The sequence below is a fragment of the Nycticebus coucang genome, chromosome 5, assembly GCF_027406575.1.
Source record: "Nycticebus coucang isolate mNycCou1 chromosome 5, mNycCou1.pri, whole genome shotgun sequence".
In the NCBI taxonomy this organism is placed as follows: domain Eukaryota; kingdom Metazoa; phylum Chordata; class Mammalia; order Primates; family Lorisidae; genus Nycticebus; species Nycticebus coucang.
Genome location: NC_069784.1, coordinates 101,879,460 through 101,906,428, shown reverse-complemented (window position 1 = coordinate 101,906,428; position 26,969 = coordinate 101,879,460). Strand labels below are relative to the sequence as shown.

Here is a 26,969-nt window from a genome sequence, read left to right as displayed (position 1 = left end):
TATCCATTAGTACCCCACTACATTTTCACATTCAACACTGGAGGACCTTTTCTCTCCTGAGGATCTAGTCATGATCAAAACTTTTCCCTCTAATTTCCCTTCCCAACCCCCAACTTGGGAAGATCCTTTTCTGCTATCTTACCTTCCTCTACAGCTATTAAAGTTATGGGCGTGGATTCTTGGATATATCATTCACAAGGAAAATCCTGGAACCCACCATCTTCTACAGAAGCAGACTATGAAGAGAGCCAGCCACAGTCCACCTACACTTGTGAGCCAAAGGAAAGTTTGAAGTTATTATTTAGAAAACAAGAAAAATGTTAATATAGGTTTCTTTTAGCATCACTAAATTTGTGCTTCTAAACTGACACTGCCCTACCTTTGCTTTGTACTGATTATACTAATCAGATTTATATTTTTCAGAAAACTCATCAAGCCACACACAGTAAAGATGGTTCCTATCCAAGACCTGATTCTATCGTGAACCCCTAGATCGCTCTCCCTCCAGAGAAACCCTAACTGCCCCCTCCTATCATCGCCCGATTCAGCAGGAAGCAGTTAGATGGAGTCTTCGCCCTTTTTCCCTAACAGCAGTTAGAGTTTCTACCCTGAGAGGGAGAATTGATACAGGACAGGTGGCACGGTGGTGCCCCAGCTAGCTCAGCCAGGCTGAGCTAGAGGACCTGCCGCCTCCACCTTGGCCACTTTGGTGCAGCAGTAGCCCACAGAGGAACCAGCGGGCTGAAGAGTAGGCAAGGGGGGCTCCCACTCCCACCCCCACTGGAGGCTCCAATAGTCAAAGGAGCGGAACAACTGCTGGGGAGACACTGGTGCCTCAGTGTCTCCTTCCCTTTACTCTTGTGCCTGAAAACAGAACCACCATTTCCTATGCCTAGGTCAATTTCATGTAAGTTTCCTAGGTCTCAATTCCCTGAATGGACTGTGTCCATTCATTAATACATTCATTGACCTTGCCCCAGCGGAAGGGTCTGTGTCCATTCATTGATACATTCATTCTCCTCGCCCCAGCGCAGCGGAAGGGTCTGTGTCCATTCATTGATACATTCATTCACCTCGCCCCAACAGAAGACTGTGTCCATTCATTTCCTGGCCAAGGAACCCGTGCACATATATATACCGCTAGATAGAGAGAGACAAAGAGAGCTTTCCCCCCAATTCGGGTTTTCTCTCCGGGAGCTTTAGTGTTTTTGTATTCTTTTCTGTAAATAAATTCTGTCTTACTGCTGATCTGTGGACCGTGGATTTATTCTTCAAATCACCGAGACCAAGAACCTGAAATTCCAGTATCAATACTATCTAATTATAGAATACTTTAAATCTAGTAATTAGTAGTACTCCTTAAATTACATTTATCCAGTACTAGAAAACTGAGAAATCGGTCATAAAATACATTTACAGAGTTTTAATTCTTCTAAAATGTAGGCAACATGTATATGGGGTAGATCTATTTTAAAGATAAATACTTGAGATTTTCTCATAAATTAAACAAAAAAATCACAGACTTTTTATTATCTGCAATAAAAAAGTATTACTCCTATAGAAATTTTATGATCAATATGGAACATAATAAGAGCAAAGAGTTCAGGACTCTATGAAATAAACAAATCAAATCAGATACTCAGCATAAATTCTACAAAGCAAATCTTATTTAAGTTATTACTTTATTACCAAACTCTCACTAAAAACAAAAGGATAGCCACAATCAAAATAAAAATAAACAAGCCAGTGTATGGTTAAGCCATGACCTCACAGCCTTTGCCATTAAAGGCAGAGAAAAGGAAATTTACACCAGAAGAGAACACTGCTACAAAAGAATTAGAAGGAAGAGAGAAATATACGTAACTAGTAGGAATTATCTGAGAAAACAATAACAGTGATCTATAACAATTGAAAAAAATAAGGACAAGAACTAAATGAAATTACTAAAAAATTCTAATAACATCTTCTCAGGTCTGAAGGTTGGCCAGTAAAATCTTTTGTTATATGTGGGAAGGGCAGGGCAGGAGTTCCTATTTGTTTTAAGTAATAAAGCAATTACTTATAGAGGGCAAACTATTGACCATCAAATTGAAGGAAGACTAGAAAAAGAAAACTGGAAAAATTAAGAAGCAGAGGAAGGAGAACTGGATGTCCACATGTAAAAGACTGAAACTGGACCCACACTTTTCCCCACTCACAAAAATTTGAATCAAGTTGGATAAAGGACTTAAATTTAAGGCATGAAACAATAAAAATCCTCAAAGCATAGGAAAAACACTGGAAGATATTGGCCTGGGGAAAGACTTCATGAAGAAGACTGCCATGGCAATTGCAACAACAACAACAAAAATAAACAAATGGGACTTTATTAAACTGAAAATCTTCTGTACAACTAAGGAGACAACAACCAAAGCAAAGAGACAACCTACACAATGGGAAAGGATATTTGCATATTTTCAATCAGACAAAAGCTTGATAACTAAGATCTATAGAGAACTCAAATTAATGCACATGAAAAAAGCCAACAATCCCATATATCAATGGTCAAGAGACATGAATAGAATCTTCTCTAAAGATGACAAATGGCTAACAAACACATGAAAAAAATGTTCATCATTCCTATCTATTAGAGAAATGCAAATCAAAACCACCCTGAGATACTATCTAACCCCAGCGAGAATGGTCCACATCACAAAATCTCAAAACTGCAGATGCTGGCATGGATGTGAAGAAAAGGGAACACTTTTACACTGCTGGTGGGACTGCAAACTAGTACAACCTTTTTGGAAGGAAGTATGGAGAAACCTCAAAGCACTCAAGCTAGACCTCCCATTTGATCCTGCAATCCCATTACTGGGTATCTACCCAGAAGGAAAAAAATCTTTTTTTTATCTTAAAGACACTTGCACTAGACTGTTGACTGCAGCTCAATTTACAATCGCCAAAATGTGGTAACAGCCTAAATGCCCACCAACCCAGGAATGGATTAACAAGCTGCGGTATGTGTGTACACCATGGAATACTATTCAGCCATTTAAAAAATGGAGACTTTACATCCTTTGTATTAACCTGGATGGAAGTGGAAGACATTATTCTTAGTAAAGCATCTCAAGAATGGAGAAGCATGAATCCTATGTACTCAATTTTGATATGAGGACAATTAATGACAATTAAGGTTATGGGGGGGGAGGAAAAGCAGAAAGAGGGACGGAGGGAGGGGGAGGTGGGGCCTTGGTGTGTGTCACATTTTATGGGGGCAAAACATGATTGCAAGAGGGACTTTAGCTAACAATTGCAATCAGTGTAACCTGGCTTATTGTACCCTCAATGAATCCCCAACAATAAAAAAAAAAAAAAAAAATGGAGACTTTACATCCTTCGTATTAACCTGGATGGAAGTGGAAGACATTATTCTTCGTAAAGCATCACAAGAATGGAGAAGCATGAATTCCATGTACTCAATTTTGATATGAGGACAATTACTGACAAAGTCATGGTGGGGGTGGGGGAAGGGGAGAGCAGAGAGAGAAAGAAGGAGGGAGGGGTGGAGAAAGGAAGAGCAGAGAGAGGAAAGGAGGGAGAGGGGTGGGTTCGTGGTGTGTGCCACACCTTTTGGGGGCAAGACAGGATTGCAAGAGGGACTTTGCCTAACAAATGAAATCAGTGTAATCTGGTTTATTACCCTAACGAATCCCCAGCAATTAAAAAAAAGAAAAGAAAATGTGGTATATATAACATGGAATACTACTCAGCCATAAAAAGGAATGAAATAATGTCATTTGTAGCAACTTGGATGGAACTGGAGACCATTCGTTCTCCTAAGTGAAATGTCTAAGGAATGGAAAAACCAACACTGCAAATACTCTCTAGTAATGGGAACTAATCAATGGGCACAAAGAGGCATAAAGGTCATTGGAAATCAAGAATTAGGAAAGGATAAAAACCTAGTACAATGAACACTATTTGGTTATGGGCACACCAAAAGCCCTCACTTAAACATTATACAACTTACTCATGTAACAAAAACATTTGTACTCCTTTAATATTTTGAAAATCTTTTTAAATGTCTTCTGGAGACTCGGCATTTACAATAAAATTTTATCAAAACTCACACACACACACACACACACACACAAATAAGAAGCAGAGGACGGCTCAACTTTTTTGATGAACTGATTCTGACAATCCAGAAAATGACAACTATGGACATCTTTTCAAAAGATGTTTCCCTATTTTTTTTTGGTGACCTTTTACATTATATCTCTAAAACCAAACAAAAAAATCTATCCCCAGCAGGTAAAATATGAGACAGAATCACGTTGAACAGAGGTTAATCCTGTAATGCATAAAAGATAAAGACCACAGCTGGTGCAGGGGCCTGTCCTACTTGGGGCCTCTTAACAGAAAAGGCAGCAAGCGTTAGCATGAAGTTCTGCTGTACCAAAGGCAGTGAATTCCCACTGTCGTTTTAAAGGCAAAGACCCAGTAAGTGCTGAGACATGCAACAGAACTATCTCCACTGCTTGCATGCTAGTGCAAACCACTGTCGCCTCCTACTTCTGCAATCACCTCCTAACCCATTTCCCTGCTTCTTTTCTTGCTACCCCACCCTGAAAACATAATTCCCTACCCACACAGAGTCCAGAATCTTATTAAAGCATTATCATTTTACAGTGCTACCCAATTGACCAGTGATTTACAACCACAGGTGAACAAAGTATCAGTGGTCTAGAGGATTTGACCTCCTCTGCACTCTCACTCGGTTCCCTCTGCCTGTGGTGCTCCATTCTGTTCCAAGATCTTCTTCCTGCTGACTCTTACACTCACCATTAAGCTCTCACCTCTCTACCTGTATCCGGCCTCTCTGTCCAGTCACCTGCACGCCCTCTCTCTTTATTCCCATGAGTGTGTAGAGTGCCTGCTCAAGCTGCACTACCCTTAAGCTGCCTTCTATTCCCCTCCCTTTTGAGACAATAGCCAAGTTCCAGCTTTTTCTATACTGATAAACACAGTTTTCTCTTCATAGAACCACTTAGTCAACAATCAGCTTCACATAATTTAAGCACATATATTGCCTAGTCTTTTCCTGGAGAGCTTACTTTTACTCACCGATTGAATTCCTGAATTTTCTAAAGATTATAGACTACTCTATATGATTCATTATCTCTTTTTCTCATAGTGATTATTGTGGAAGCAAGTATCTGGTACTCAGTAAATATTTTTAATGGAATTATACTCCAGCTCTCCCTCCCTCTTGGTTCCCTTAAACCCATTGCATACTAGAGAATGGATCTGCTATGGCTTGACTACGGTGGAAAAAAAAATCTTAGTCTGCAGAAGAGAAAATGTGTCTCTCCATAAAAAGCTCTGCAACTCACACATTACCTACTGAACATGCACTTCAATTTGGTTCTTTGAAGAGGTGACGAGAATAATTGTAATTCCTCCCTGCTGTCTGAGTTGTAGTCTACGACCAGAGGCTGACAATGTCGGCTAGGACTGTGCGGGGTTAGCTGCAGGTTATGACCACAGATCAGCATGAGGCGGCCCAGCCTGTGAAGAGACCGCCTGCTTGACCCTGGCCTCACAGCACCCTGAGCACTCCAGCAAGGCTCTGTGCCATCCACTGAGATTGTAATAAGCCAAAAAAATATTAGAAGTTTATTTATCTTAAATTTAATGTAGTGATTAATAATATAACATATCTTGTTATCACTAATAATTATAAAAGCACAGTGTTAGAACTGGCTTCATTATTCCTGAAAATCTTTGTTCAGCACTCACTGATCCTGGGCTTCTAAGGTCTATATTCAATTTATTTCAATAATTTCTTTTAATAACTGTTATAACTGAAAAGTCACCCACCTCACTCAGAGATAGAAAAGTGTGCGCTGCCACCTATGCTTATAAAATCATTGTACTTGCTTTGGTGTCGCATCTGTTAGTTATGCAAAGATTGTGGCTGAACTCCAGCTAGTAGGTTTATGTCTTTCTTGATATCAATCTGCTATTCCTGCAACATGTAAGACACTGCTAATTTCTTTTTTTTTTTTTTTTGTTGGGGATTCATTGAGGGTACAATAAGCCAGGTTACACTGATTGCAATTGTTAGGTAAAGTCCCGCTTGCAATCATGTCCTGCCCTGATAAAGTGTGACACACACCAAGGCCCCACCCCACCCCACGTCCCTCTTTCTGCTTCTCCCCCCATAACCTTAATTGTCATTAATTGTCCTCATATCAAAATTGAGTACATAGGATTCATGCTTCTCCATTCTTGAGATGCTTTACTAAGAATAATGTCTTCCACTTCCATCCAGGTTAATACGAAGGATGTAAAGTCTCCATTATTTTTTAATGGCTGAATAGTATTCCATGGTATACATATACCACAGCTTGTTAATCCATTCCCGGGTTGGTGGGCATTTAGGCTGTTTCCACATTTTGGAAATTGTAAATTGAGCTGCAATAAACAGTCTAGTACAAGTGGCCTTATGATAAAAGGATTTTTTTCCTTCTGGGTAGATACCCAGTAATGGGATTGCAGGATCAAATGGGAGGTCTAGCTTGAGTGCTTTGAGGTTTCTCCATACTTCCTTCCAGAAAGGTTATACTACTTCGCAGTCCCACCAGCAGTGTAAAAGTGTTCCCTTCTCTCCACATCCATGCCAGCATCTGCAGTTTTGAGATTTTGTGATGTGGGCCATTCTGACTGGGGTTAGATGATATCTCAGGGTGGTGCTGATTTTCATTTCTCTAATACATAGAGATGATGAACATTTTTTCATGTGTTTGTTAGCCATTCGTCTGTCATCTTTAGAGAAAGTTCTATTCATGTCTCTTGCCCATTGATATATGGGATTGTTGGCTTTTTTCATGTAGATTAATTTGAGTTCTCTATAGATCCTAGTTATCAAGCTTTTGTCTGATTCAAAATATGCAAATATCCTTTCCCATTGTGTAGGTTGTCTCTTTGCTTTGGTTATTGTCTCCTTAGCTGTACAGAAGCTTTTCAGTTTAATGAAGTCCCATTTGTTTATTTTTGTTGTTGTTGCAATTGCCATGGCAGTCTTCTTCATGAAGTCTTTCCCCAGGCCAATATCTTCCAGTGTTTTTCCTATGCTTTCTTGGAGGATTTTTATTGTTTCATGCCCTAAATTTAAGTCCTTTATCGATCTTGAATCAATTTTTGTGAGTGGGGAAAGGTGTGGGTCCAGTTTCAGTCTTTTACATGTAGACATCCAGTTCTCCCAACACCATTTATTGAATAGGGAATCTTTCCCCCAAGGTATGTTCTTGTTTGGTTTATCAAAGATTAGGTGGTTGTAAGATGTTAGTTTCATTTCTTGGTTTTCAATTCGATTCCAAGTGTCTATGTCTCTGTTTTTGTGCCAGTACCATGCTGTCTTGAGCACTATGGCTTTGTAGTACAGACTAAAATCTGGTATGCTGATGCCCCCAGCTTTATTTTTATTACTAAGAACTGCCTTAGCTATACGGGGTTTTTTCCGGTTCCATACAAAATGCAGAATCATTTTTTCCAAATCTTGAAAGTACGATGTTGGTATTTTGATAGGAATGGCATTGAATAGGTAGATTGCTTTGGGAAGTATAGACATTTTAACAATGTTGATTCTTCCCATCCATGAGCATGGTATGTTCTTCCATTTGTTAATATCCTCTGCTATTTCCTTTCTGAGGATTTCATAGTTTTCTTTATAGAGGTCCTTCACCTCCTTCGTTAGGTATATTCCTAGGTATTTCATTTTCTTTGAAACTATGGTGAAGGGAGTTGTGTCCTTAATTAGCTTCTCATCTTGACTGTTATTGGTGTATACAAAGGCTTGTGGACATTGATTTTATATCCTGAAACATTACTATATTTTTTATGACTTCTAGGAGTCTTGTGGTTGAGTCTTTGGGGTTCTCTAAGTATAAGATCATGTCGTCAGCAAAGAGGGAGAGTTTGACCTCCTCTGCTCCCATTTGGATTCCCTTTATTTCCTTGTCTTGCCTAATTGTATTGGCTAGAACTTCCAGCACTATGTTGAATAGTAAAGGTGACAGAGGACAACCTTGTCTGGTTCCAGTTCTAAGAGGAAAAGCTTTCAGTTTTACTCCATTCAGTAAAATATTGGCTGTGGGTTTGTCATAGATAGCTTCAATCAGTTTTAGAAATGTGCCACCTATGCCTGTACTCTTCAGTGTTCTAATTAGAAAAGGATGCTGGATTTTATCAAATGCTTTTTCTGCATCTATTGAGAGGATCATGTGATCTTTATTTTTGCCTCTGTTAATATGGTGGATAACGTTTATGGACTTGCATATGTTAAACCAGCCTTGCATCCCTGGGATGAAGCCTACTTGATCATTGTCGGAAGCCATATAAGGTACAGCTTGGGCTTACTTCCTTTTTAAGTAAAAAAACAGTTTTACCTTTTCCCGGTAACTTTACCTGGCAACTAGCCAACCAATCACCTTATGCCCCATCTTACTTACTCTAGCCAATCCCCAGTTAACAACTCTGAACCTCCCAACAAGGCCCACCCACCTTCCCCGTAATGCTTATAAGGCACAAGTTTTTTCAATAAAGTTGGGAGACTTGATCAGAAAACTGTCTTGTCTCCCTTTCTCGCGCCCCTTGTTTGTTTTTCTCCTTTAGGTGGTTCCTGCGGCCCCCAGTTGCTGTCCCGCGGGTCGGGACAGATCATGATGAATGACTTTTTTGATGATAAGCTGTAATCTATTGGCTAGGATTTTGTTGAGAATTTTTGCATCTATACTCATGAGTGAGATTGGAATTCTCCTTTTTGTTTGGGTCTTTTCCTGGTTTTGCTATCAGGTTGATGTTTGCTTCATAGAATGTGTTGGGGAAGATTCCTTCTTCCTCAATTTTTTGGAATGATTTCTGCAGTACAGCAATAAGCTCTTCCTTGAAGGTTTGATAGAATTCTGGAGTGAAGCCATCTGGACCAGGGCATTTTTTGGTTGGAAGATTTTTTATTGTTTCTTTGATCTCAGTGCTTGAAATTGGTCTGTTCAGGAGCTCTATTTCTTCCTGGCTGAGTCTAGGGAGAGGGTGTGATTCCAAATATTGATCCATTTCCTTTACATTGTCAAATTTCTGGGCATAGAGTTTCTGGTAGTATTCAGAGATGATCTCTTGTATCTCTGTGGGATCAGTTGTTATTTCCCCTTTATCATTTCTGATTGAGGTTACTAGAGATTTTACTTTTCTATTCCTCGTTAGTCTGGCCAATGGTTTATCTATTTTATTGCTTTTTCCAAAAAACCAACTCCTTGTGTCATTAATTTTCTGAATGATTCTTTTCTTTTCAATTTCATTGATCTCTGATTTGATTTTGGATATTTCTTTTCTTCTACTGAGTTTAGGCTTAGATTGTTCTTCTTTGTTCAATTCCATAAGATCTTTTGTGAGATTGTTGATGAGTTCTCTTTTTGTTTTTCGAATGTAGGCATCTAAAGCGATGCCTACATTTTCCTCTCAAAACTGCTTTTGCAGTATCCCACAGGTTTTGGTAGCTTGTGTCTTCATTGTTGTTCTGCTCAAGGAAGTTAATGATTTCCTGTTTTATTTCTTCCTGCACCCATCTGTTACTCAACAGAAGATTGTTTAATTTCCATGCCTTTGGGTGGGGTCGAGCGTTTTTGTTAGAGTTGAGTTCCACCTTTAGTGCCTTATGGTCTGAAAAGATACAAGGTAAAATTTCAATTCTTTTGATTCTGTTTATATTTGTTTTTTTTTGTCACAGGATATGATCAATTTTGGAGAATGTTCCATGGGGTGATGAGAAGAATGTATATTCTTTATCTTTGGGGTGGAGTGTTCTATATGCGTCTACCAAGCACAGTTGTTCTAGGGTCTCATTTAAATCTCTGATATCTTTATTTAATTTCTGTTTAGAGGATCTGTCCAGCTCTGTAAGAGGAGTGTTAAAGTCCCCTGTTATGATGGTATTATCAGATATCATATTGCTCAGACTGAGTAAGGTCTGTTTCAAGAATCTAGGAGCATTTAAATTGGGTGCATAAATATTTAGAATTGAAATGTCTTCTTGTTGTAGTTTTCCCTTGACCAATATAAAGTGACCATCTTTGTCTTTTTTGACTTTAGTTGCTTTAAATCCACATGTATCTGAAAATAAGATTGCAACTCCTCTTTTCTTCTGAATTCCATTTGCCTGAAAAATTGTCTTCCAACCCTTGACTCGGAGCTTTAATTTGTCTTTTGAAGCCAGATGTGTTTCTTGTAGACAGCAAATGGATGGCTTGCGTTTTTTAATCAAGTCAGTCAATCTATGTCTCTTCAGTGGGGAATTCAAGCCATTAACATTTATTGAGATAATTGGTAAGTGTGGTAGTATTCTATTTGTCTTATTTGGTGAGAGACCATTTCTTAGTTTTATCTTTTGCATCAGTGTGGTTAGGTTCTGTCCTTTAATTTCTGAGTTCTTACTTTGCTGCTGATCCATTGTGGTGGTCAGTGTGCAGAACAGGTTGAAGTATTTCCTGTAGAGCTGGTCTTGTCGTGGCGAATTTCCTCAATGTTTGTATATCTGTAAATGATTTGATTTCTCCGTCAATTTTTAAGCTTAACTTAGCAGGGTACAGAATTCTGGGCTGGAAATTGTTCTGTTTAAGTAGATTAAAAGTAGATGACCATGGCCTTCTTGCTTGGAAAGTTTCATTAGAGAAGTCTGCGGTCACTCTGATGGATTTGCCCCTGTAGGTCAACTGGCGCTTACTCCTGGCAGCTTGCAGAATCTTTTCTTTTGTCTTGACTTTGGACAGTTCATGACAATGTGTCTTGGAGAAGCTCGGTTAGAGTTGAGGTGACCTGGGGTCCGATATCCCTCTGAAAGTAGTGTGTCAGAATCTTTGGTGATATTTGGGAAATTTTCTTTTATAATATTCTCTAGTATGGCTTCCATTCCTCTGGGGCATTCTTCTTCCCCTTCTGGAATTCCTATAACTCGTATGTTGGAACGCTTCATAAAGTCCCATCATTCTGACAGTGAATGTTCTGCTTTCTCTCGCTTCTGTTCTGCCTCTTTTACTGTCTGAGTTATCTCAAGAACTTTGTCTTCTACCTCTGAAATTCTTTCTTCTGCATGGTCTAACCTGTTGCTGATACTTTCCATTGCATCTTTAAGTTCCCTGATTGACTGTTTCAGTTCCTTCAGCTCTGCTATATCCTTTTTATATTCTTCATATCGTTCATCTCTGATTTGATTCTGTTTTTGGATTTCCTTTTGGTTATTTTCCACTTTATTAGCAGTTTCCTTCATTGTTTCCATCATTTCTTTCATTGTTTTCAACATGTGTATTCTAAATTCCCTTTCTGTCATTCCTTACATTTCTTTATAGGTGGAATCATCTGCAGTAGCTACCTCATGGTCCCTTGGCGGGGTTGTTCTGGACTGGTTCTTCATGTTGCCTGGAGTTTTCTGCTGATTCTTCCTCATGAGTGATTTCTTTTATCTGTTTCCTTGCCCTAATTTTCCTTTCACTTCCTCTTGCTCTTTAAGTTCTCGTGCCTGTGGACTAAGGGTTACAGGACCAGAAGGGTGAGAAGGTTGAAGAGCAAAAAAGGGATGAAAGAAAGGAGGGCCGTGTGATAAGAAAAAAAAAGAAAAATAGAGAAAGGAGAGGGGGTGGCTAAAAAGAATATTGACAAAAAGAAGAGAGGCACAAAAAGAGGGAGACAGTGCAATATAGGTGTACAGTAGGGTACTTTGACACAACCTTAAAAAAACCCACCTTATGGGGGTGCCCAGTTGGGTGGTTCCCTTGAGGTCAGCAGCTCTTTGCTAACCTGATCAGACACAGTACCCCACCTCCACCAAGTAGAGAGGAAAGACAAAAATGCTATAAATCAAACCAAACAAGCAAAAAGAAAACTTTACGGGATAAAATTGGGTGAAAAACCAAATAATAGCGGTAGAAACACTAGCAAAAATGAAATTCTAGTTATTGAAAAAGGCAGCAATGGGAAATTATAATTAAACTAGAAAAATTGAGAAAGAAAAAGGATCTGTATGGAAAAGGTTGAAATTAAAAAACAAAAGAACATCAACAACATCAAAATAAACAAAAAAAACAACCAAACCAAAAAAAAAAGCACAAAACAAATCAAAAAAACACAACCAAAAACAAAGCAGTATGTATATGTTATTGAATATTGTCTGGGCAACACGTGGTCTTCTGGGGCATGAGATGTTACTCACAGTTCTGATACGACTGGAGGCTGCTGATTTCTCAAACCCCAGCAGGTAGCCACCCTAAATCTCTCTTCAGCCCACTTAAAAGGCACTTTGAACTTGTAAACTTGCTGAGCAGAAGCTTTCCCAGGGAAGTGCTTGTCGCTGGAATCACTGCTGAAGTGGCTATCCACTTACCCAGTGTGCCAAAACCGGTCTCACTCTGCCCCTGAAGGTTAGGGCTGCAAGGCGGCTCAGACCCCACCCTTAGGCTACTTGGTCGCTGGGTTACCAGCTCCCACCCGATTCTAGCTCTGTGACCCTTAGGGCGGAGCTTGCCGGGGCAGATTGCTCACAACAGTTCCCTGTGACCCACAGCCAAACACTATTAGCTCTGTCTGGCTCAGCAGCTCAGACTGGGGCCCTAGACAACGGCCAAAGTTCTCCGCACTCCCGCTCAGGCTCTCCCCAAGGCAGTTCAACTGAGTGCCAAGTCCAAAGACACCAAAACAGTTCACAGGTAAGGCCTTTCTGGTTTGCAGTCTCGCTGCTACTGAACTTACAGTTGTGGGTGGGTTTACAAGGATTGAACACACGCCACCACTTGCCATTTTTCCACTGTTTTAGTCCTCCTCTTGGGGTCCAGAAGTCTCTCACTGACTCCCTGTATTCTCACAGGGGTGATGATAGGCAGATCCCACCAGCCAGAGATGCCTGGAGTCCTATCTCCCCAGACTCACGGTGCCCATATGCAAGGAAGCTGTTACTCAGCCGCCATCTTGCTCCGCCTCCCGCTAATTTCTTATTTTTAAACAAATGGATTAGAAACTCTCTGAAGCTCTCCAGTTGGATGATCTCTAAGCAGGAGAGAAAATTCTGTTTCTAAGCTTTAAACTTTAAAGCTATGCCAGTGATTTTTAAAGAGAAAAGTGAGACTGAACAGTTTTTTTTCAAAACTCCTAAAAACAAAATGACCAAAAAAATAAAAAAATAAAAAACACCCTTAGCAAAGTATTAGTGAAAATATTCCAATCTTCCCAATGTTTTCTTTCCATGTATTCCTTCTAAACTAAAACAATAAACTAAACTAAAACATTAAGAATGAAGCATCAAGGACTAAAAACTGACTAATGATACATTAAAAACTAAGACCTGGCTCAGCACCCATAGCTTAGTAGTTACTGCGCCGCCCACATGCACAGGAGCTCAAATAGTTACGGCGCCAGCCACATGCATAGGGGCTCGTGGGTTCAAACCCAGCCAGGGCCTGCTAAACAACAATGATAACAACAACAGAAAAATAACCGGGCGTTATGGCGGGCACCTGTAGTCTGAGCTCCTTGGGAGGCTGAGGTAAGAGAATCGCTTAAGTCCAAGGGTTTGAGGTCGCTGTGAGCTGTGTCACCAGGGTACTCTACTGAAGGTGAGACTCTGTCTCAAAAATAAATAAACTAAGACCAACCACAACTAAAGGTAACTCCAAAGAAAACTCTTTTGGTTCCTTCAAATTACACCTGAAATACATGAACTTAACTGGAAATGACTGTACCTAAATTTTTTTTTTTAAACCATGATCAGCAAATATTCCTCTTGTGACACACAAATCAATAACCTTGAGAACCTGAAAGTGTGTACTATCTGTGCATGAATGAGTATATATATGTATATATACATATATATACACACTGACATTTATAGCAATATACACTATATAACTTTAACATAAAGTACCAACACATACAGACATATGGAATATTTCTTTCTTTGATTTGAGGAACCCATTATTTTCAAAATATTTGTTTTACAAAGAATCTTGAGAAGGAAAATGGTAACCCTGGAGTTAAAGGTAAAACTAGTCAAAGGTAGAAACAAATAAGAACTCTTAAGATTATACCTATTATTTCCTACCACGAGCGTCTCTGGCCTGAGAATGAAAAGCCACTTTGCCTACCGAGATTACATACTCATATAAAAAAAAGGTGCATTACATTTGGCCATATCACAATCATTTCTGATTTCACCCAACAGCTCTACTTAGAAAGATATAAACTAATAATAAACTAAACTAAAACATTAGGAAAAATAGCTTATAAGTAACCGTTTCATTTTTCCTGCTGTTTTAAATGTTAAGCAGTCAGAGGGAAAAGCTGTGGTGATTTACAAACACAACTGAAGGCTAATGAGCCTCAGGAACACTGAAAATGGGCAATAATCACGTGAGGAAATAAGGCAAGGATCGACACCACAAAAAGGGAAGCAATTTGCTTGGGAGCCTATAATTAGCCTCTGAATCTTACAGTAAAGAATATTATTGAGGCAAATAGCTTAGAAAGATTTAAAAAGGGATTAGTCATTCACAGGAATGACTAAGCCCAGACTTTAGTTACCTGAGCCAAGGAACAAAAGTAGGGAGGTACATCCTAATAGCAATATACTCCTCTTCCTTTCAGAGTACAGATCCTCAACCAAAAAGAAACTTCTGAGCATAGCATATATGCTTCTGGAAATTTAAACAGTTACCTGTCCAAGAAGACAATAATCAAATAATAAAATCACCCACAATAACTAAAAAATCCAACAGTGCATCAATTTAACAAAGATTAACTAGGATGGTTAAATTCTAAGGTGTCATTAGATATTACACCATTTCTGCACAGACTATGCCAGGACTACAAAAAAATAGGCTCTATTGATTCCGTTTATTCAGAAAGATACTCCTAAATGTTTCAAACATTTTAAATGCCACTCAGGCTGTCATTTTGATATACTATAGCAAAAAGGAAATTATACTATATGGAATAATTCTTTTTATTCACAAGGTTGTCAGTATGCATACAGAGAATAATTGTAAGTGTTAATTAGGACAATTAGAAGCTGACCCTGACCTTGACATATTTTAATTACAATGGGATTCTAAAATATTTAATTTTAAGAGAGAATAGCTTTTATATGAAAAAAAAACAGTTTGCTGACAAAAGCCAGCATCAGCTGCCAGGAAAGTGAGTGAGATGGTATCTAACTACAACCACATGAGAAACCCCAAATGTGAACTGACCAGCTGAGTCCTTCCCAAATTCCTGACACACAGCGTCATGACTTAAATAAAATAGTTGCTTTCAGCCCCTTGGTTCTGGAGGAATTCGTTAAATAAGAGGTATAGTAACCAGGACAGGTATTATAATTAAAGAATAAATAAATACCTCCGGGATAGGTGGAATGCTAGGATAAAGACTCAGGCCATAGTATGTCATTGTAGTCAAAATTTAAATATATCATGGAATAAGTGTCATACATTCAGATTCAAATGCTTACCTTACTTTTTATGCCAATCTAAACATATTATAATTTATTTCCAATCATTCACTCAATCTTTTAACAAATATTTATAGAGCACCTACTCTGTTCTGTGATCAATTCGGGGTTCTACTTAAGAAAGAGGCTCAAAGAACAGCATGGGACAGAGTGGAGGCCTAGTCATAGATAACTAATCCAACATCAATCAGCACATAACATACAATCACAAAAAAGAGACAAATACAATGACAGCAGAGTAAAAAGGACTTGAGAAGACTGAATCAGTACCGCTGTTACCAGCAGATGAGAAAAGGGGGGATTTAGTTTGAGAAGTTAAATTTTTTTTTTTAAGATAACAATAAAATTTAATTTCATACAGAAATTCTGAAATAACAAAATCTTCAAATTTTTCAAAAATTAAATGCATCTGGGATCAAATTATTTCTAAGCTACCTAGCTGCCTGAATTAGAAACTAGGTGTCACATTAAGGTAACATTAAAAGTACTTTGTCTATGAAGTCGAATTATCTACTACCTTTTTACAATATCTGGTAAATCATGCCCATGATCATACTAATGTACACAGCTATGATTAATAAAAAATAAAATAAAATAAAAATAAATAAATAAATAAATAATTAAGTTACAATGATAATAAATGTTAAATAACCCACACAAGTTGTGGGAGGAGAAGTTAAATTTAAGGTGGTGTCATGGGGCATCCAACTAGAATTGTCCAGGAAGGAGATGGCTATTTGGTACTAAAGATGAGGAGAATGACCAGAGCGAGAAATAAAGATTTGACAGACACCAGTACATAGGTATTACCTGAAATCACGAGAGTGGGTAAGATCTCCCAATTAATAGCATATCAAGTGAGAAGAGAGGGAGCTTAGCATGGTGCCGTGCAGATATTAACAGTAAGAAATGATAAAAGAAACCACCAATGGAAAAAAGGAATGGCCAGAAAGTTAGAAGGAAGCCACTAAAACTTAACAGTATGTCAAATCACAGATTTCCTAAGCAAATTCTTGATTTTTTTACATGAAGATGAGGCTGAGTTTTGTAGACATCTTTTTCTGGATCTAAATTGGGCAGAAGATGGGGCCAGGCACAGTGGCTCACCTTTGTAATCCCAGCATTCTGTGAGGCCAAGGTGGATTGATCACTTGAACTCTAATTAGTCTGAGACAACCTTGGGCAAGTATGAGATCCTGTCTTTAGTAAAAATGAAAAACTGAGGCAAGAGGATTGCTTGAGCCCAAGAGTAGGAGGCTGTTGTGAGCTATGACGCCCTGGTACTCTACCAACGGCAACAAAGTGGGACTCTGCCTAAAAAAAAAAGGAAAGAAAGAATTTGGGCAAAAGCCTTCTATTATCTCTAAACATGTGATTTTCTTTTCCTTGGATTAGGACACTTGTGATTTACCATAACACAGATACTAACCTAGAAGAAAAATAAATAAATACATTTAGCTTATGCATGAGATAATAAATTTAAAAAGGCCATGCATGGATTTCAGAGCCAAATGGATCTGAATTTAAATCCCATCCTTGCCATCTCCTAGCTTTGTGACAATAAGCAAACTACTTAATCTCTCTAACCTTGAGTTTCCTCATCCAACATTCTACTACCTAGAATACAAACATGAAGTTAGTTGTTGCTGTTCTTTTGAACCTGCTTTCATCAGAAAGCCAACCCAATGACTGCCAATGCAAACAGCACCTGTTTCCAGTCACCAATACCTCCTTGTTGAGAAATCTGATGGTCTATTTCAATCTTACCAGAACTATCACTAGACACAAGGATTAGTCCCTCCCTTTTAAAACACGGGCTTTGTGTGACTTCTGGGTAAGCACGCTCTGTCAATTCTCTTCTTGCCTAATTGGCCCACTCCCTTTCAGACTCCTTGCTGGCTCTTTCTAATGTCCCACACTCCGTATTTATAAACACTGGTATTCTCAGACTCAATCTTCCATCCTCCTTCTCTAGCTACTATCACTCCACCGTTGACCTCATCTAGTCTAATGGCTTTAAATACCATCTATATGCCATTAACATTCAAATCTGTATCGTCGGTTCAGATTTCTCTTCTGAGTGCCAGACACCAACCACCTACACAACATCCTTTACGAATGTCTACTCGGCATTTCAAATTCCTCATTCTTTGTACACCTAGTCCTCTGACCGTATTCTTATTAAATAGCAACTCCATTTGGTTGGGCTCAAAAACCGAGTCATCCTTGACTCTTTTTCTCACATCCCACATGCAATCATCACCAAATTGTGTCAGTTCTATCTTCACAATATATTCAAAATTCAACCAGTTCAAACTACTTTCACCTCTATCACGCTTGTCTGAACAGTATCATCTCTCCGCTGGGTTACTGCCCTAGTCTTGTAACTGATCTTTTTACTTCCACTCCTGATGCCTACTGTGTGTCTCCATGATGAGATCATCTCTTTTAAAGGGAAAAGAGGCTCAGCATCTTGTAGGAAGATGCTCAACATCTTCTAGCTTCTCATGCCATCTTAGTCCAAGGCGATGAAAATGTTTGGCCTTAAGCCTTAAGCTAGCTCTCTGACTCCTTCTGCTGTCTTCTAAAAGTCCCCACCCCATTCTCCAGGCTTTAGCCACACAGATCTCTGAACCATACCTGGAACACCCCTAAGCATGCTTCTGCCTTTGGAACGCTATACTTTTCATTCTTTTAGACATCCTTGTATTGCCTCATTACCATCATGAAGTCTCTTCTCAAAACTCAAACCTTCCCTGACAACTCCTCCCCAAACTATAAATATATAAAGGTCCCACCCCCCGTATTTCTTAGCACTCTTCTCTTGTTTCTCCTTCTCCATAGCCTTTATTATCTTCTAATATACTAAATAATTTACTCATTCTATTTTCTGTCTCCTTCATAGCTTATCAGATAAATCCCACAAATCCAAGGGTTTTATATGGTTTAAAACCTACAACAGTGCCTAGTATGTCATAAGTATTCAATATAAATCTCAGCATATGAATGAAATAAAAATATGTGTAAGAATACTTAGAATATAGATGTTCAATAAATGGTTATTATCATTATTATTATTGGAAACTTACAAATTCAAGTATGATTATTCCAGTATTGATGGGACAAATACTAGTGATAAAGTTGACAGAGAATGATATAAGGAGTTACTTCCTACAGACACTGAAATTTTATGCAAAATTCAACATAGAAAGATTCATTTAGTTACCCATATAAAACCCTTCTGACAGGGCGGCGCTTGTGGCTCATTGAGTAGGACGCCGACCCCATACACGGAGGGTGGTGGGTTCAAACCCAGCCCCGGCCAAACTGCAACAAAAAATAGTCGGGCGTTGTGGCGGGCGCCTGTGGTCCCAGCTACTAGGGAGGCTGAGACAACAGAATCGCCTAAGCCCAGGAGCTGGAGGTTGCTGTGAGCTGTGATGGCACAGCACTCTGCCAAGGGCAATAAATTGAGACTCTGTCTCTACAAAAAAAAAAAAAAATAGCCAGGCATTATGGCAGGCGCCTGTAGTGCCAGCTACTCGGGAGGCTGAGGCAAGAGAATAGTGTAAGCTCAAGAGCTGGAGGTTGCTGTGAGCTGTGATGCCACGGCACTATACCAAGGGCAAAGTGAGACTCTGTCTCTAAAAAATAAAATAAAATAAAACCCTTCTGACAAAGTGAATTTGAACAAATAATTTTTTAAAGCATTGTAACTTTAACTATTTGTCATATTGTCACAAATGATTCAAAACAAATTTAGCAAAATTACATTATTTTAAGTAAAGGTAGTCAATACTTTGAAAGGAACAAGATATTTACTAATATTCTATTTCCAACAATTGAGAAGAGCTCTGAGAAATATGGATATTAAAGAATAAGAAATGGGCAGATTTATTACTTTGGAGTAAACATAACAGTAGGAATAACGACGTGCTTAATAAAAGTTTAGCTGGTGTCCAAGTATTGGTTTAATAAAAATCTCATAGAAAGAAAGCAGAAGCCAGCAAAAGACCTATAGTTGTAATTTAAGAAAGCTCATTTATGCCATCAGATAAAGCTGGGAAAAATATTGCCAACAAGGCTGTAGGATGATTCCTTGAGGGCATTCAACACGCTAATAGAGTATCCCATGGTGCATACAGGTACCCAAATAAATTCCAGTTAAATGTACAAATGCTACACTAATAAATGAATTGAGTTAATTACAAGGAATGACCACTCAAGTATTTGTCTACATTGCCCATCACAAACTTAAAAAAAGTTTGACAGTTCAAGTTCTTAATGATCTCTTTTTCATGTCTTTGATACCAAAAGTAAGGAAAAGCCACCAAGTATAAAAGCTGAGCTCTACTCTAGGAGGAAAAAAAAAAATCACACATTACAGGTCTCATCTGATGCCGTGAGTCAGTTGTTTCGCTATTTGAGATGTTAGTGGAGTACAGTGCGGAGTTCCTCTGTGAAGCCGCATCTCCAGAGAGCTAGAAGGGAAAGGAAACACCCGTGCAGCATGCACCAGAAAAGATCCTTCCGGCCCCAGGGATCAGCACTCAGAGGATCCCTCTTCAGAAATCAAATCGAAACCAGTTAAAAGCAGATGTTGGAAAGTTTAAAAAGGGGCGGGGGAAGAGATAAGGAGAAATGAAGTAGGGGGAGATGGGGAAAACAAGCGCATGAATCAGGAAGGTGTGAAAGCAAACCATCCTGTAACCCCTCCCCCAAGTACACCCCCCCATATACATTTTGTACCCAAAAGAATATGCTTAAATACGCATTAATTCTCACTTTCCAAATTTGCTGAGTGAGTTTAAAACAGATTTCAGTCTCATATTATTCTTCAGGACTACCAAAATCACACCTGGCAGATAGGATCTATAAATTCACTTGTGTGAAGACAACCGTGTTCAAACTCAATACCGAACACAAAGGTTTCTAAAAATATTAAGGTGCTTTAAGGTATACAGGAAAAAAGAATACCCATGAAGATCTGGATGACTCAGAGTTTAATAATAGGCTCCGTAAGTTTTCACCCCTAGGTCACTGATTCTAGGGTGACTACAGCAGACAGTCATTTTAGGACATTACCATCTAGCAGCTGTTTTGTTCACGATCTGCAGAAGAAATGTGCTGCTTGTCTCTATTAATACTCATTGGACAGGTGTGTACATTCCAAGCCATATGCATCTGCCAATCCCTACAACTTTTCAGCAGAGTGGTGAAAGCTCCAACAGCTGTTACCTTCAGCAAACTCTCTGGCATGCCTTTGTCTCTCCTTTTTCTTCATTCAAAGTACTAAAACATTAATACTTTACTTTTATGACAGATTTTTCTGTCTAAACCAAAATCAGAAAGGGAAGATACATGTGGAGCCTTTCTGAAATGAGTATAATATCATTCTATGTAACAAAGGCAAGAGATAATTTTTCTTCCTATGAAAATGTGATGAAGGCCAAGCCAGACAAGGCCAACACTTAGAAAGGCTCAGTGATCTGGAGAAGGTTGCACGTCCTTGGGCTTGTGTGTTTTAGCCACAGTCATACATGCATAGGTAGGTCACTGGGAAACGCACTTCTAAAATGTATGTGCCAAGCATTTATATACTCAAAGGTTATATAAAACAACATAACTATCTCTGCCCTCCTGCTTCATAGCCTCTAAAACAACATCTTCTGTAGTAGCAAAGATTTTTAATCCATCAGTTTAACCCTTCACCATGGCAATCAGAAATTGGATGGTACCAACTACACTGTAGTATTTTATTAAGAAGACTTCCCTCAGCTCAAGTCATGGCAATAATGGGAGAAACATTATGTTTTGAAAATAAAACTATCATACCACTGCATTGAGATATGAGATACAAAAGTCACCACCTAAGCTATTGTGCCTGTACTGAAATACTAATGGCAGCTGGTCATCCTCCAGGGCCACATATTCAGTCCATGGCACTAATGGAAACAGATTTATCATTTAAAAATCTGCATTCCTATCTTCCAAGTTCAGATCCTCTTTCAAAGAACTCAGCCTCTCCTTTTAGAAGAATATTCATTTAACCAGGCAATATTCCAACTCACATTTAATATGCACTTTTGATGTTTGTACCAAATGCTTAATTGGGACTCTGCTTTATTTTCTTAAATGATGTTACAAATGCACTATGTGCCACAAACTAAAGAGGGGGGGGAGGTCAAAAAAAGTCACCAATAGCTCTTTATTCCAAATACATCATTTTATTTCCAAAGGTTTTAAGAGGCCAGGAAGTTCAATCTTGACACATTTGTTTCTCTTAAACCTAAGAAACCTCATAAAAGGAGAAAAAAATGTATATACTCACTGTGCCCTTCTGATCTAGTTCAATAAGGTAGCAAAACAACCATGCGGGATGATTTTGTTTTGCTTTGGAACTGGTCATTATTACAGATCATCCTCTGCAATTACACTTCATTGATGGGGAAATTAAGGCACAAAGAGGTTAAGTGACAGAAAAAAACACTCTGAGTAGAAGGGACCTTAGCATTAACACTGATCAAAAATATTACAAACATAAATCTGCATTTTTATCCAGCTGAAAAGGGCTATTTTTAATAAGTTAAAAGTTTACCTAACCTGTTTAATTCTCAGCTTAATAACAAACTTAGCAAACCTATTATCTTTGTCTGCTTTGAGCAGGTCTTGTCTTAAATATTAAAAAGCTCAGAGTAGAAGTTAGTGCCCAAGCAGAACACTACTTCCTAGGGTTGGTTTCTCAGGCCTTTCATAAATTCAGCAACTATTGTCGCACGTTTGCGATACGCTACACAATGCTGAAGATGGTAAAGATGTGGAACGACTCCTGTGAAAGCTTCTGTCTTTGTGGACGTACAAGTATAAGACCGAGTATGGAGAAAATAAGAGAAGTGATAGTTGGGGATGAGGCTCAACTTTGAAAAGAGTGGTCAGTAAAGGTCACAGGGCAAGACATTTGAATACGACCGAAAGGGGAGTAGAGGGAGCACACAGAAGGGACTTGGAAGGGGATGCTCCAGGCACAGGTAACAAACAACAAGTGCAAAAGCCCCCTGGGGAAAGCCTGCCTGGCATACATGACTCATCTTCTGATTGTTATTATTTTAAATGATGTATGTTCTTTATTGAAAGTTCTGTCAAATGCCTTAGAAGAAGGTCAGGACCGCATAAACAATCATAAACACTGCAGATCCGCTTCAGATACTAAGTCACTTCAGAGCTGTGGTTACACTGTACCTTGCAATGACCACCTGACTGACCTCACATCCCTCCCCCACCACCATTCCCTCTTTTTTTTTTTTGTTAGAGTCAAAACATTGACTTCCTAAAACTAACTTATGGTGGTGAAAAAAAGAGAAAAAGAAAAAGACGACTGCGTTGGGGGAAAGGTCCCCTATAAGGAACTCACCTACTGGGCAGAGTCCCCCATCCCACAAAGACTTCTTGAACTTCTCTCCACCCTTTGCATTCCACAGGAAGTGCTATCTGGCATTGTGACTCTATTCACATCTCATTCTGTGCTGCCTTGTATTGTTCTATTATACACATCTGCTGGCACAGTGAACTCCTTAGAGCAGGGCCCATATTTTAGGAATTTCTGAATCCCACCCCTGGGTTTTACACATGGATTGCAGCAATATATGTTTTGATGGTGATGTCACAGAAACGACCACAAGGAGCAGCAGACATTCCTCCCCCTTTTAAGTACCTGTTTGTGGATAAAGCGTGGAAGAAGCATTGTAGCCTCTCCTAGGCGTTTGGATAATCTCAACTATTTTGGCCCATTTACTGTTTGTGAAACATTCCATTCTAAATTTCTCTTTGCATTTTCAGTTGGGCACTGTACAGACTTTCAGTCTAAACCCAAGCATGGACTAGCCACAAACAAATAGGACCCTCGCGGTGTGAGTCCTACTCAATCCACTTTGGCCCATGTTCCTAAACACCTTTGTGCAAAAGGGACTCAATGTGAAACTACCACATATGGGCCCGTAAGACATTGTCCAGACGGTCTAGCAATGCAAACAGACACACAGGGAACATTTTCAGTGCCTATAAGATACGTAAGATATTTTGAAAGTATATAAGCAGTGGCCTGTAAGGCTTCACAGAAGAGTTGGCACCTGAACAGACAAGTGTTTTGAAAGATGAATAGGCCCAGGACAATTAGACATGGGATCAAAGGGCATTCTGGGTTGTGCAAAACACTGGCAGAAACATCGCAGATTGAGAACGCGTGCACCCTCAGTGAAGGAAAGCTGGTCTGCTGCATACTCGGGCTTTCCAAGAAAAAAAAAAAAACATTTCAAATAAGAGGCCCAGGAAGAAAGTTTCACCCGTGTTGTTTTGTTAAACCTCTTAGCCTATCTTCGTTTTGCTTTACTCTTTGTTTTGTTTTCCTCTTAAAGAAATAAAGCACTATGCTCGCTTAAAACTCCAGTGAAGAAAAGTACTTCATCGTTCCTATGGTAAAACAAACGAACAAAAAAATACTGAAAAATGGGCAAGGGCCAAGGAATCAAATTTACACTGTTCTGGAATAAATAAACGGGGCAAAATGTAAAATTCTGGTACCCTGGATCTGGAATATGTACTCCAACCCTTCTCTCCACAAGCTCATAAATACTTAGTTTATGCCCACTGCTTGTTAGTCTCTGGGATACCAGGCTGATGAGGCAGTCTCTTGCCTTCCTCCTTTCCAGCAAGCTCTTGCTTGCAATCCGGTAGGAAAAATAAGCAGAGGGCAACTGATTGTACCTTGTGCCTTCTGCAGCTGCCAACCAAAGCCCGAGGCTCAGACCAGAGTTAAATTCCAGTCAAATAAACCAATGAGGACAAAACGCACTTAATAACAAAACACTGAGCTTGAGCAATTGACAGAGACGCTCAGTGTGTCTCAGTCCCTCTTCCCTGAGCAGGGAGCTCAAGAGCAGCACCTCATCGAGGGCTGGACGAGCTCCTGGACAGTGATGCGGAATGATGACTGGGGAACAGAAGCGGGTACAGAGGGGTGGCGTTACCTGGGAGCTCAGGTAGACTTTGAGGCACTCGTCGCACACGGCCTTCTTGCAGCAGGGCAGGGGCTTGATGGGCTTGTCTTCCAGGCACACCCGGCACATCAGCACCATGAGGGGCGCATAGGGATCCCCCACCCCGCCCAGGCCAGAATAGGGTGGAGCTCCCAACAGGCTGGGCATGGAGAATGGCTCGGGCGCCAGGTAGAACTCCAGCTCGATGCTGCCGCCGTCGGGGGAGAGGGGGTCCGTTGGAAGGGACAGCCGGGGGCTGGGATAAGAAGAAGGGGTGCTGGGAGGGTTCGGCACCGACGGAGCCCGCGGTGGCGACGTGGGCGACTGCCGCTGCTCCGCGCGGGGTCCCTCGGGCAGGTCGCTCTCCACGCAGTACACGGAGCAGAAGACTTGTCTCCTGGCCGGGGGCGGGCGCCGCTGCCCTAGCACGTCCAGGACCAGTCCGTCGGGAGCCCCCTCGCGGGTCCCGGGCTCCGGCTCCGCGCAGGGAAGCGCCTCCTGCTGTTCATCCCCTCCCTCTTTTCGGTCTTCGGCTTCCTCCTCCTCCTCCTCCTGCTCCAGCTGCAGTTGCAAAGTCTGGGCGTTGAGAGGCCCGTTGAGTGCCAGTCCCGCGGGCTGCCCCGGTGCTCGGCTCTTCCTCCAGCCCGGGGCCGCCCGGCTCCTTGCGGGCTCCGGGGCGCTCGCGTCCGCGCAGCCCGCGTCGCTTCCGCAGCCACCGCCGCTCGGCTCGACAGAGGCGGCGCGCGGCCCGGACGCGCCAGTGCTGTCCCCCCGCGGCCTCGGAGGCTCGAGGTGGCCCGCGGGGACACCGGCCGGGGCCCGCGACTCAGGGGGCCCGCCGCCGCCGCTCACCGTGCTCTGCTCCTCGCCCATCGCCGCCCGCGGCCCGCGCCGCCGCTGCCCATCCAGCCGCCGGGACCCCCACCCGGCGCCGGCGGGCAGCGGGGGCAGCGGCTCGGCTCGACTCGCGGCTGCGCTTCTGCTTCCGGGTCCCTCCTCCCGGACCGGGACGCCCCACGCTCCCTCCAGGGAGCCCGTGCTCCCGGCCCGGCCCGCCGCTCCTCCTCCTGGTTCTCCGGCGCGGCCGGCCACCGCCTCTGGGGCGCCGAGGGCCGCTGGCTCCGGACGCGGGGGCGCCCCCCCACATGCAGGTCGGGGCGGTGCCGCGGTCCCGGGGAGCCCCGGGCGGGGCGCAGGGGTTCGGGCGAGAGGCGGCCGTCAGTCCCGCGCCATCGCTGGTCCCGGGTGCGGGACGGGTGGGCCGGAGGGCGGTGATCCGAGGTTCGCGGATCTGGGGCGACGCCTGTGCGGCGCGCACCGGGAGGTGCAGCCCGAGCGCCCGCGAGCCGCCTGGGCCCGGGGGGAGAACACGGGGGGGCGACCTCCCGGTCCTCGCGCTTCACCTAGCGCCCTCGCCGCTGCCCCACACCCCACCCCTTTGGCGCACACCTCCCCACACGTACACGCGCAGGCACCCGCGCACACACTCACACCCCGAGTGGGTGTGATCTAAGAGCGGAGATGCGCTCCCGGGCCCAAGTTCACGCCTGGCCCCAACAAAACCCCACAGAGCAGGCAGGCTCCTCTTTGGGCTACGCAGTAAAACTTCCTGCAGAAGTCACTCCAGGCTGGAACTAGAAAAACGCTTGGCTACTTGGGAAGACCAGTTCAGAGAAATAATGCTACGGGTTACTAGTTCAAAATGCTGTACGGTATAGACCGTTTTCTGGGGTTAGGAAGGGTCTTTGAAAACCACAAATAATCCAAAAAGCACTTTCAATCTGCTCCTTCGACTAAAATCTTTGTAAGACCGAATAAATAATTAATTAAAAGATTCATTCCTTTTTTCCCCCTTCAGCGTTCTCTCCGGGAAGTTTTTCTTTCTTTTTTAATCCCTTTTAAATATTCCCAAATAGGTAGCACAAGGTAATAGGTTGGCCTGGCCTCATTAATAAAACGGATCATCAGTGGAAATCATGAAGAGTTTCATTAGCATAACCATATTTACCCCCTAAACCGTTTCTAAGACAATTATATTTGAGCCAGACCTTAATTATGTGTTGATCTATCTTTATTTTACAGGAAGTATTAGTCACCGAGACACTGGTGTGTTTTAGTTCCCTAAAGCCAATGAAAACATTTTTTGGGAAGCCAAGCCTCGTTTTTTTTCTTCTGTGAGGGAATTTAATTTACACATTCATGTAATGGGAAGAAGCTATGAAGTGTGTAGAATTATTTTTTATCTTGAAGCTGTTATAAGGTTGTTCTAAATATTTCCTATTAGATAGAAATTGCTGTAAAGGTGACTTAGCTCTGCAAACTAAGAAAGCAGTGAAATACCAAAGCACATTTTTATCATGTTTATCTGTCTGATACACAGTTGCAGCGGAACTGAATTTGATCAG

General features: G+C 41.2%; 1 protein-coding gene across 1 annotated transcript in view; it reads right to left on the bottom strand.

Annotated features, from left to right (window-relative positions):
* Positions 1-25,555, bottom strand: part of RNF217 (ring finger protein 217) — a 140,951-nt gene extending 115,396 nt beyond the window's left edge. Inside the window, exon 1 of the mRNA XM_053591418.1 lies at positions 24,556-25,555. Coding sequence (XP_053447393.1) covers positions 24,556-25,437 — 882 coding nt within the window. The 5' untranslated portion in view covers positions 25,438-25,555. The remainder of the gene's footprint in view (positions 1-24,555) is intronic.
* Between the last annotated feature and the right edge of the window lie 1,414 nt (positions 25,556-26,969).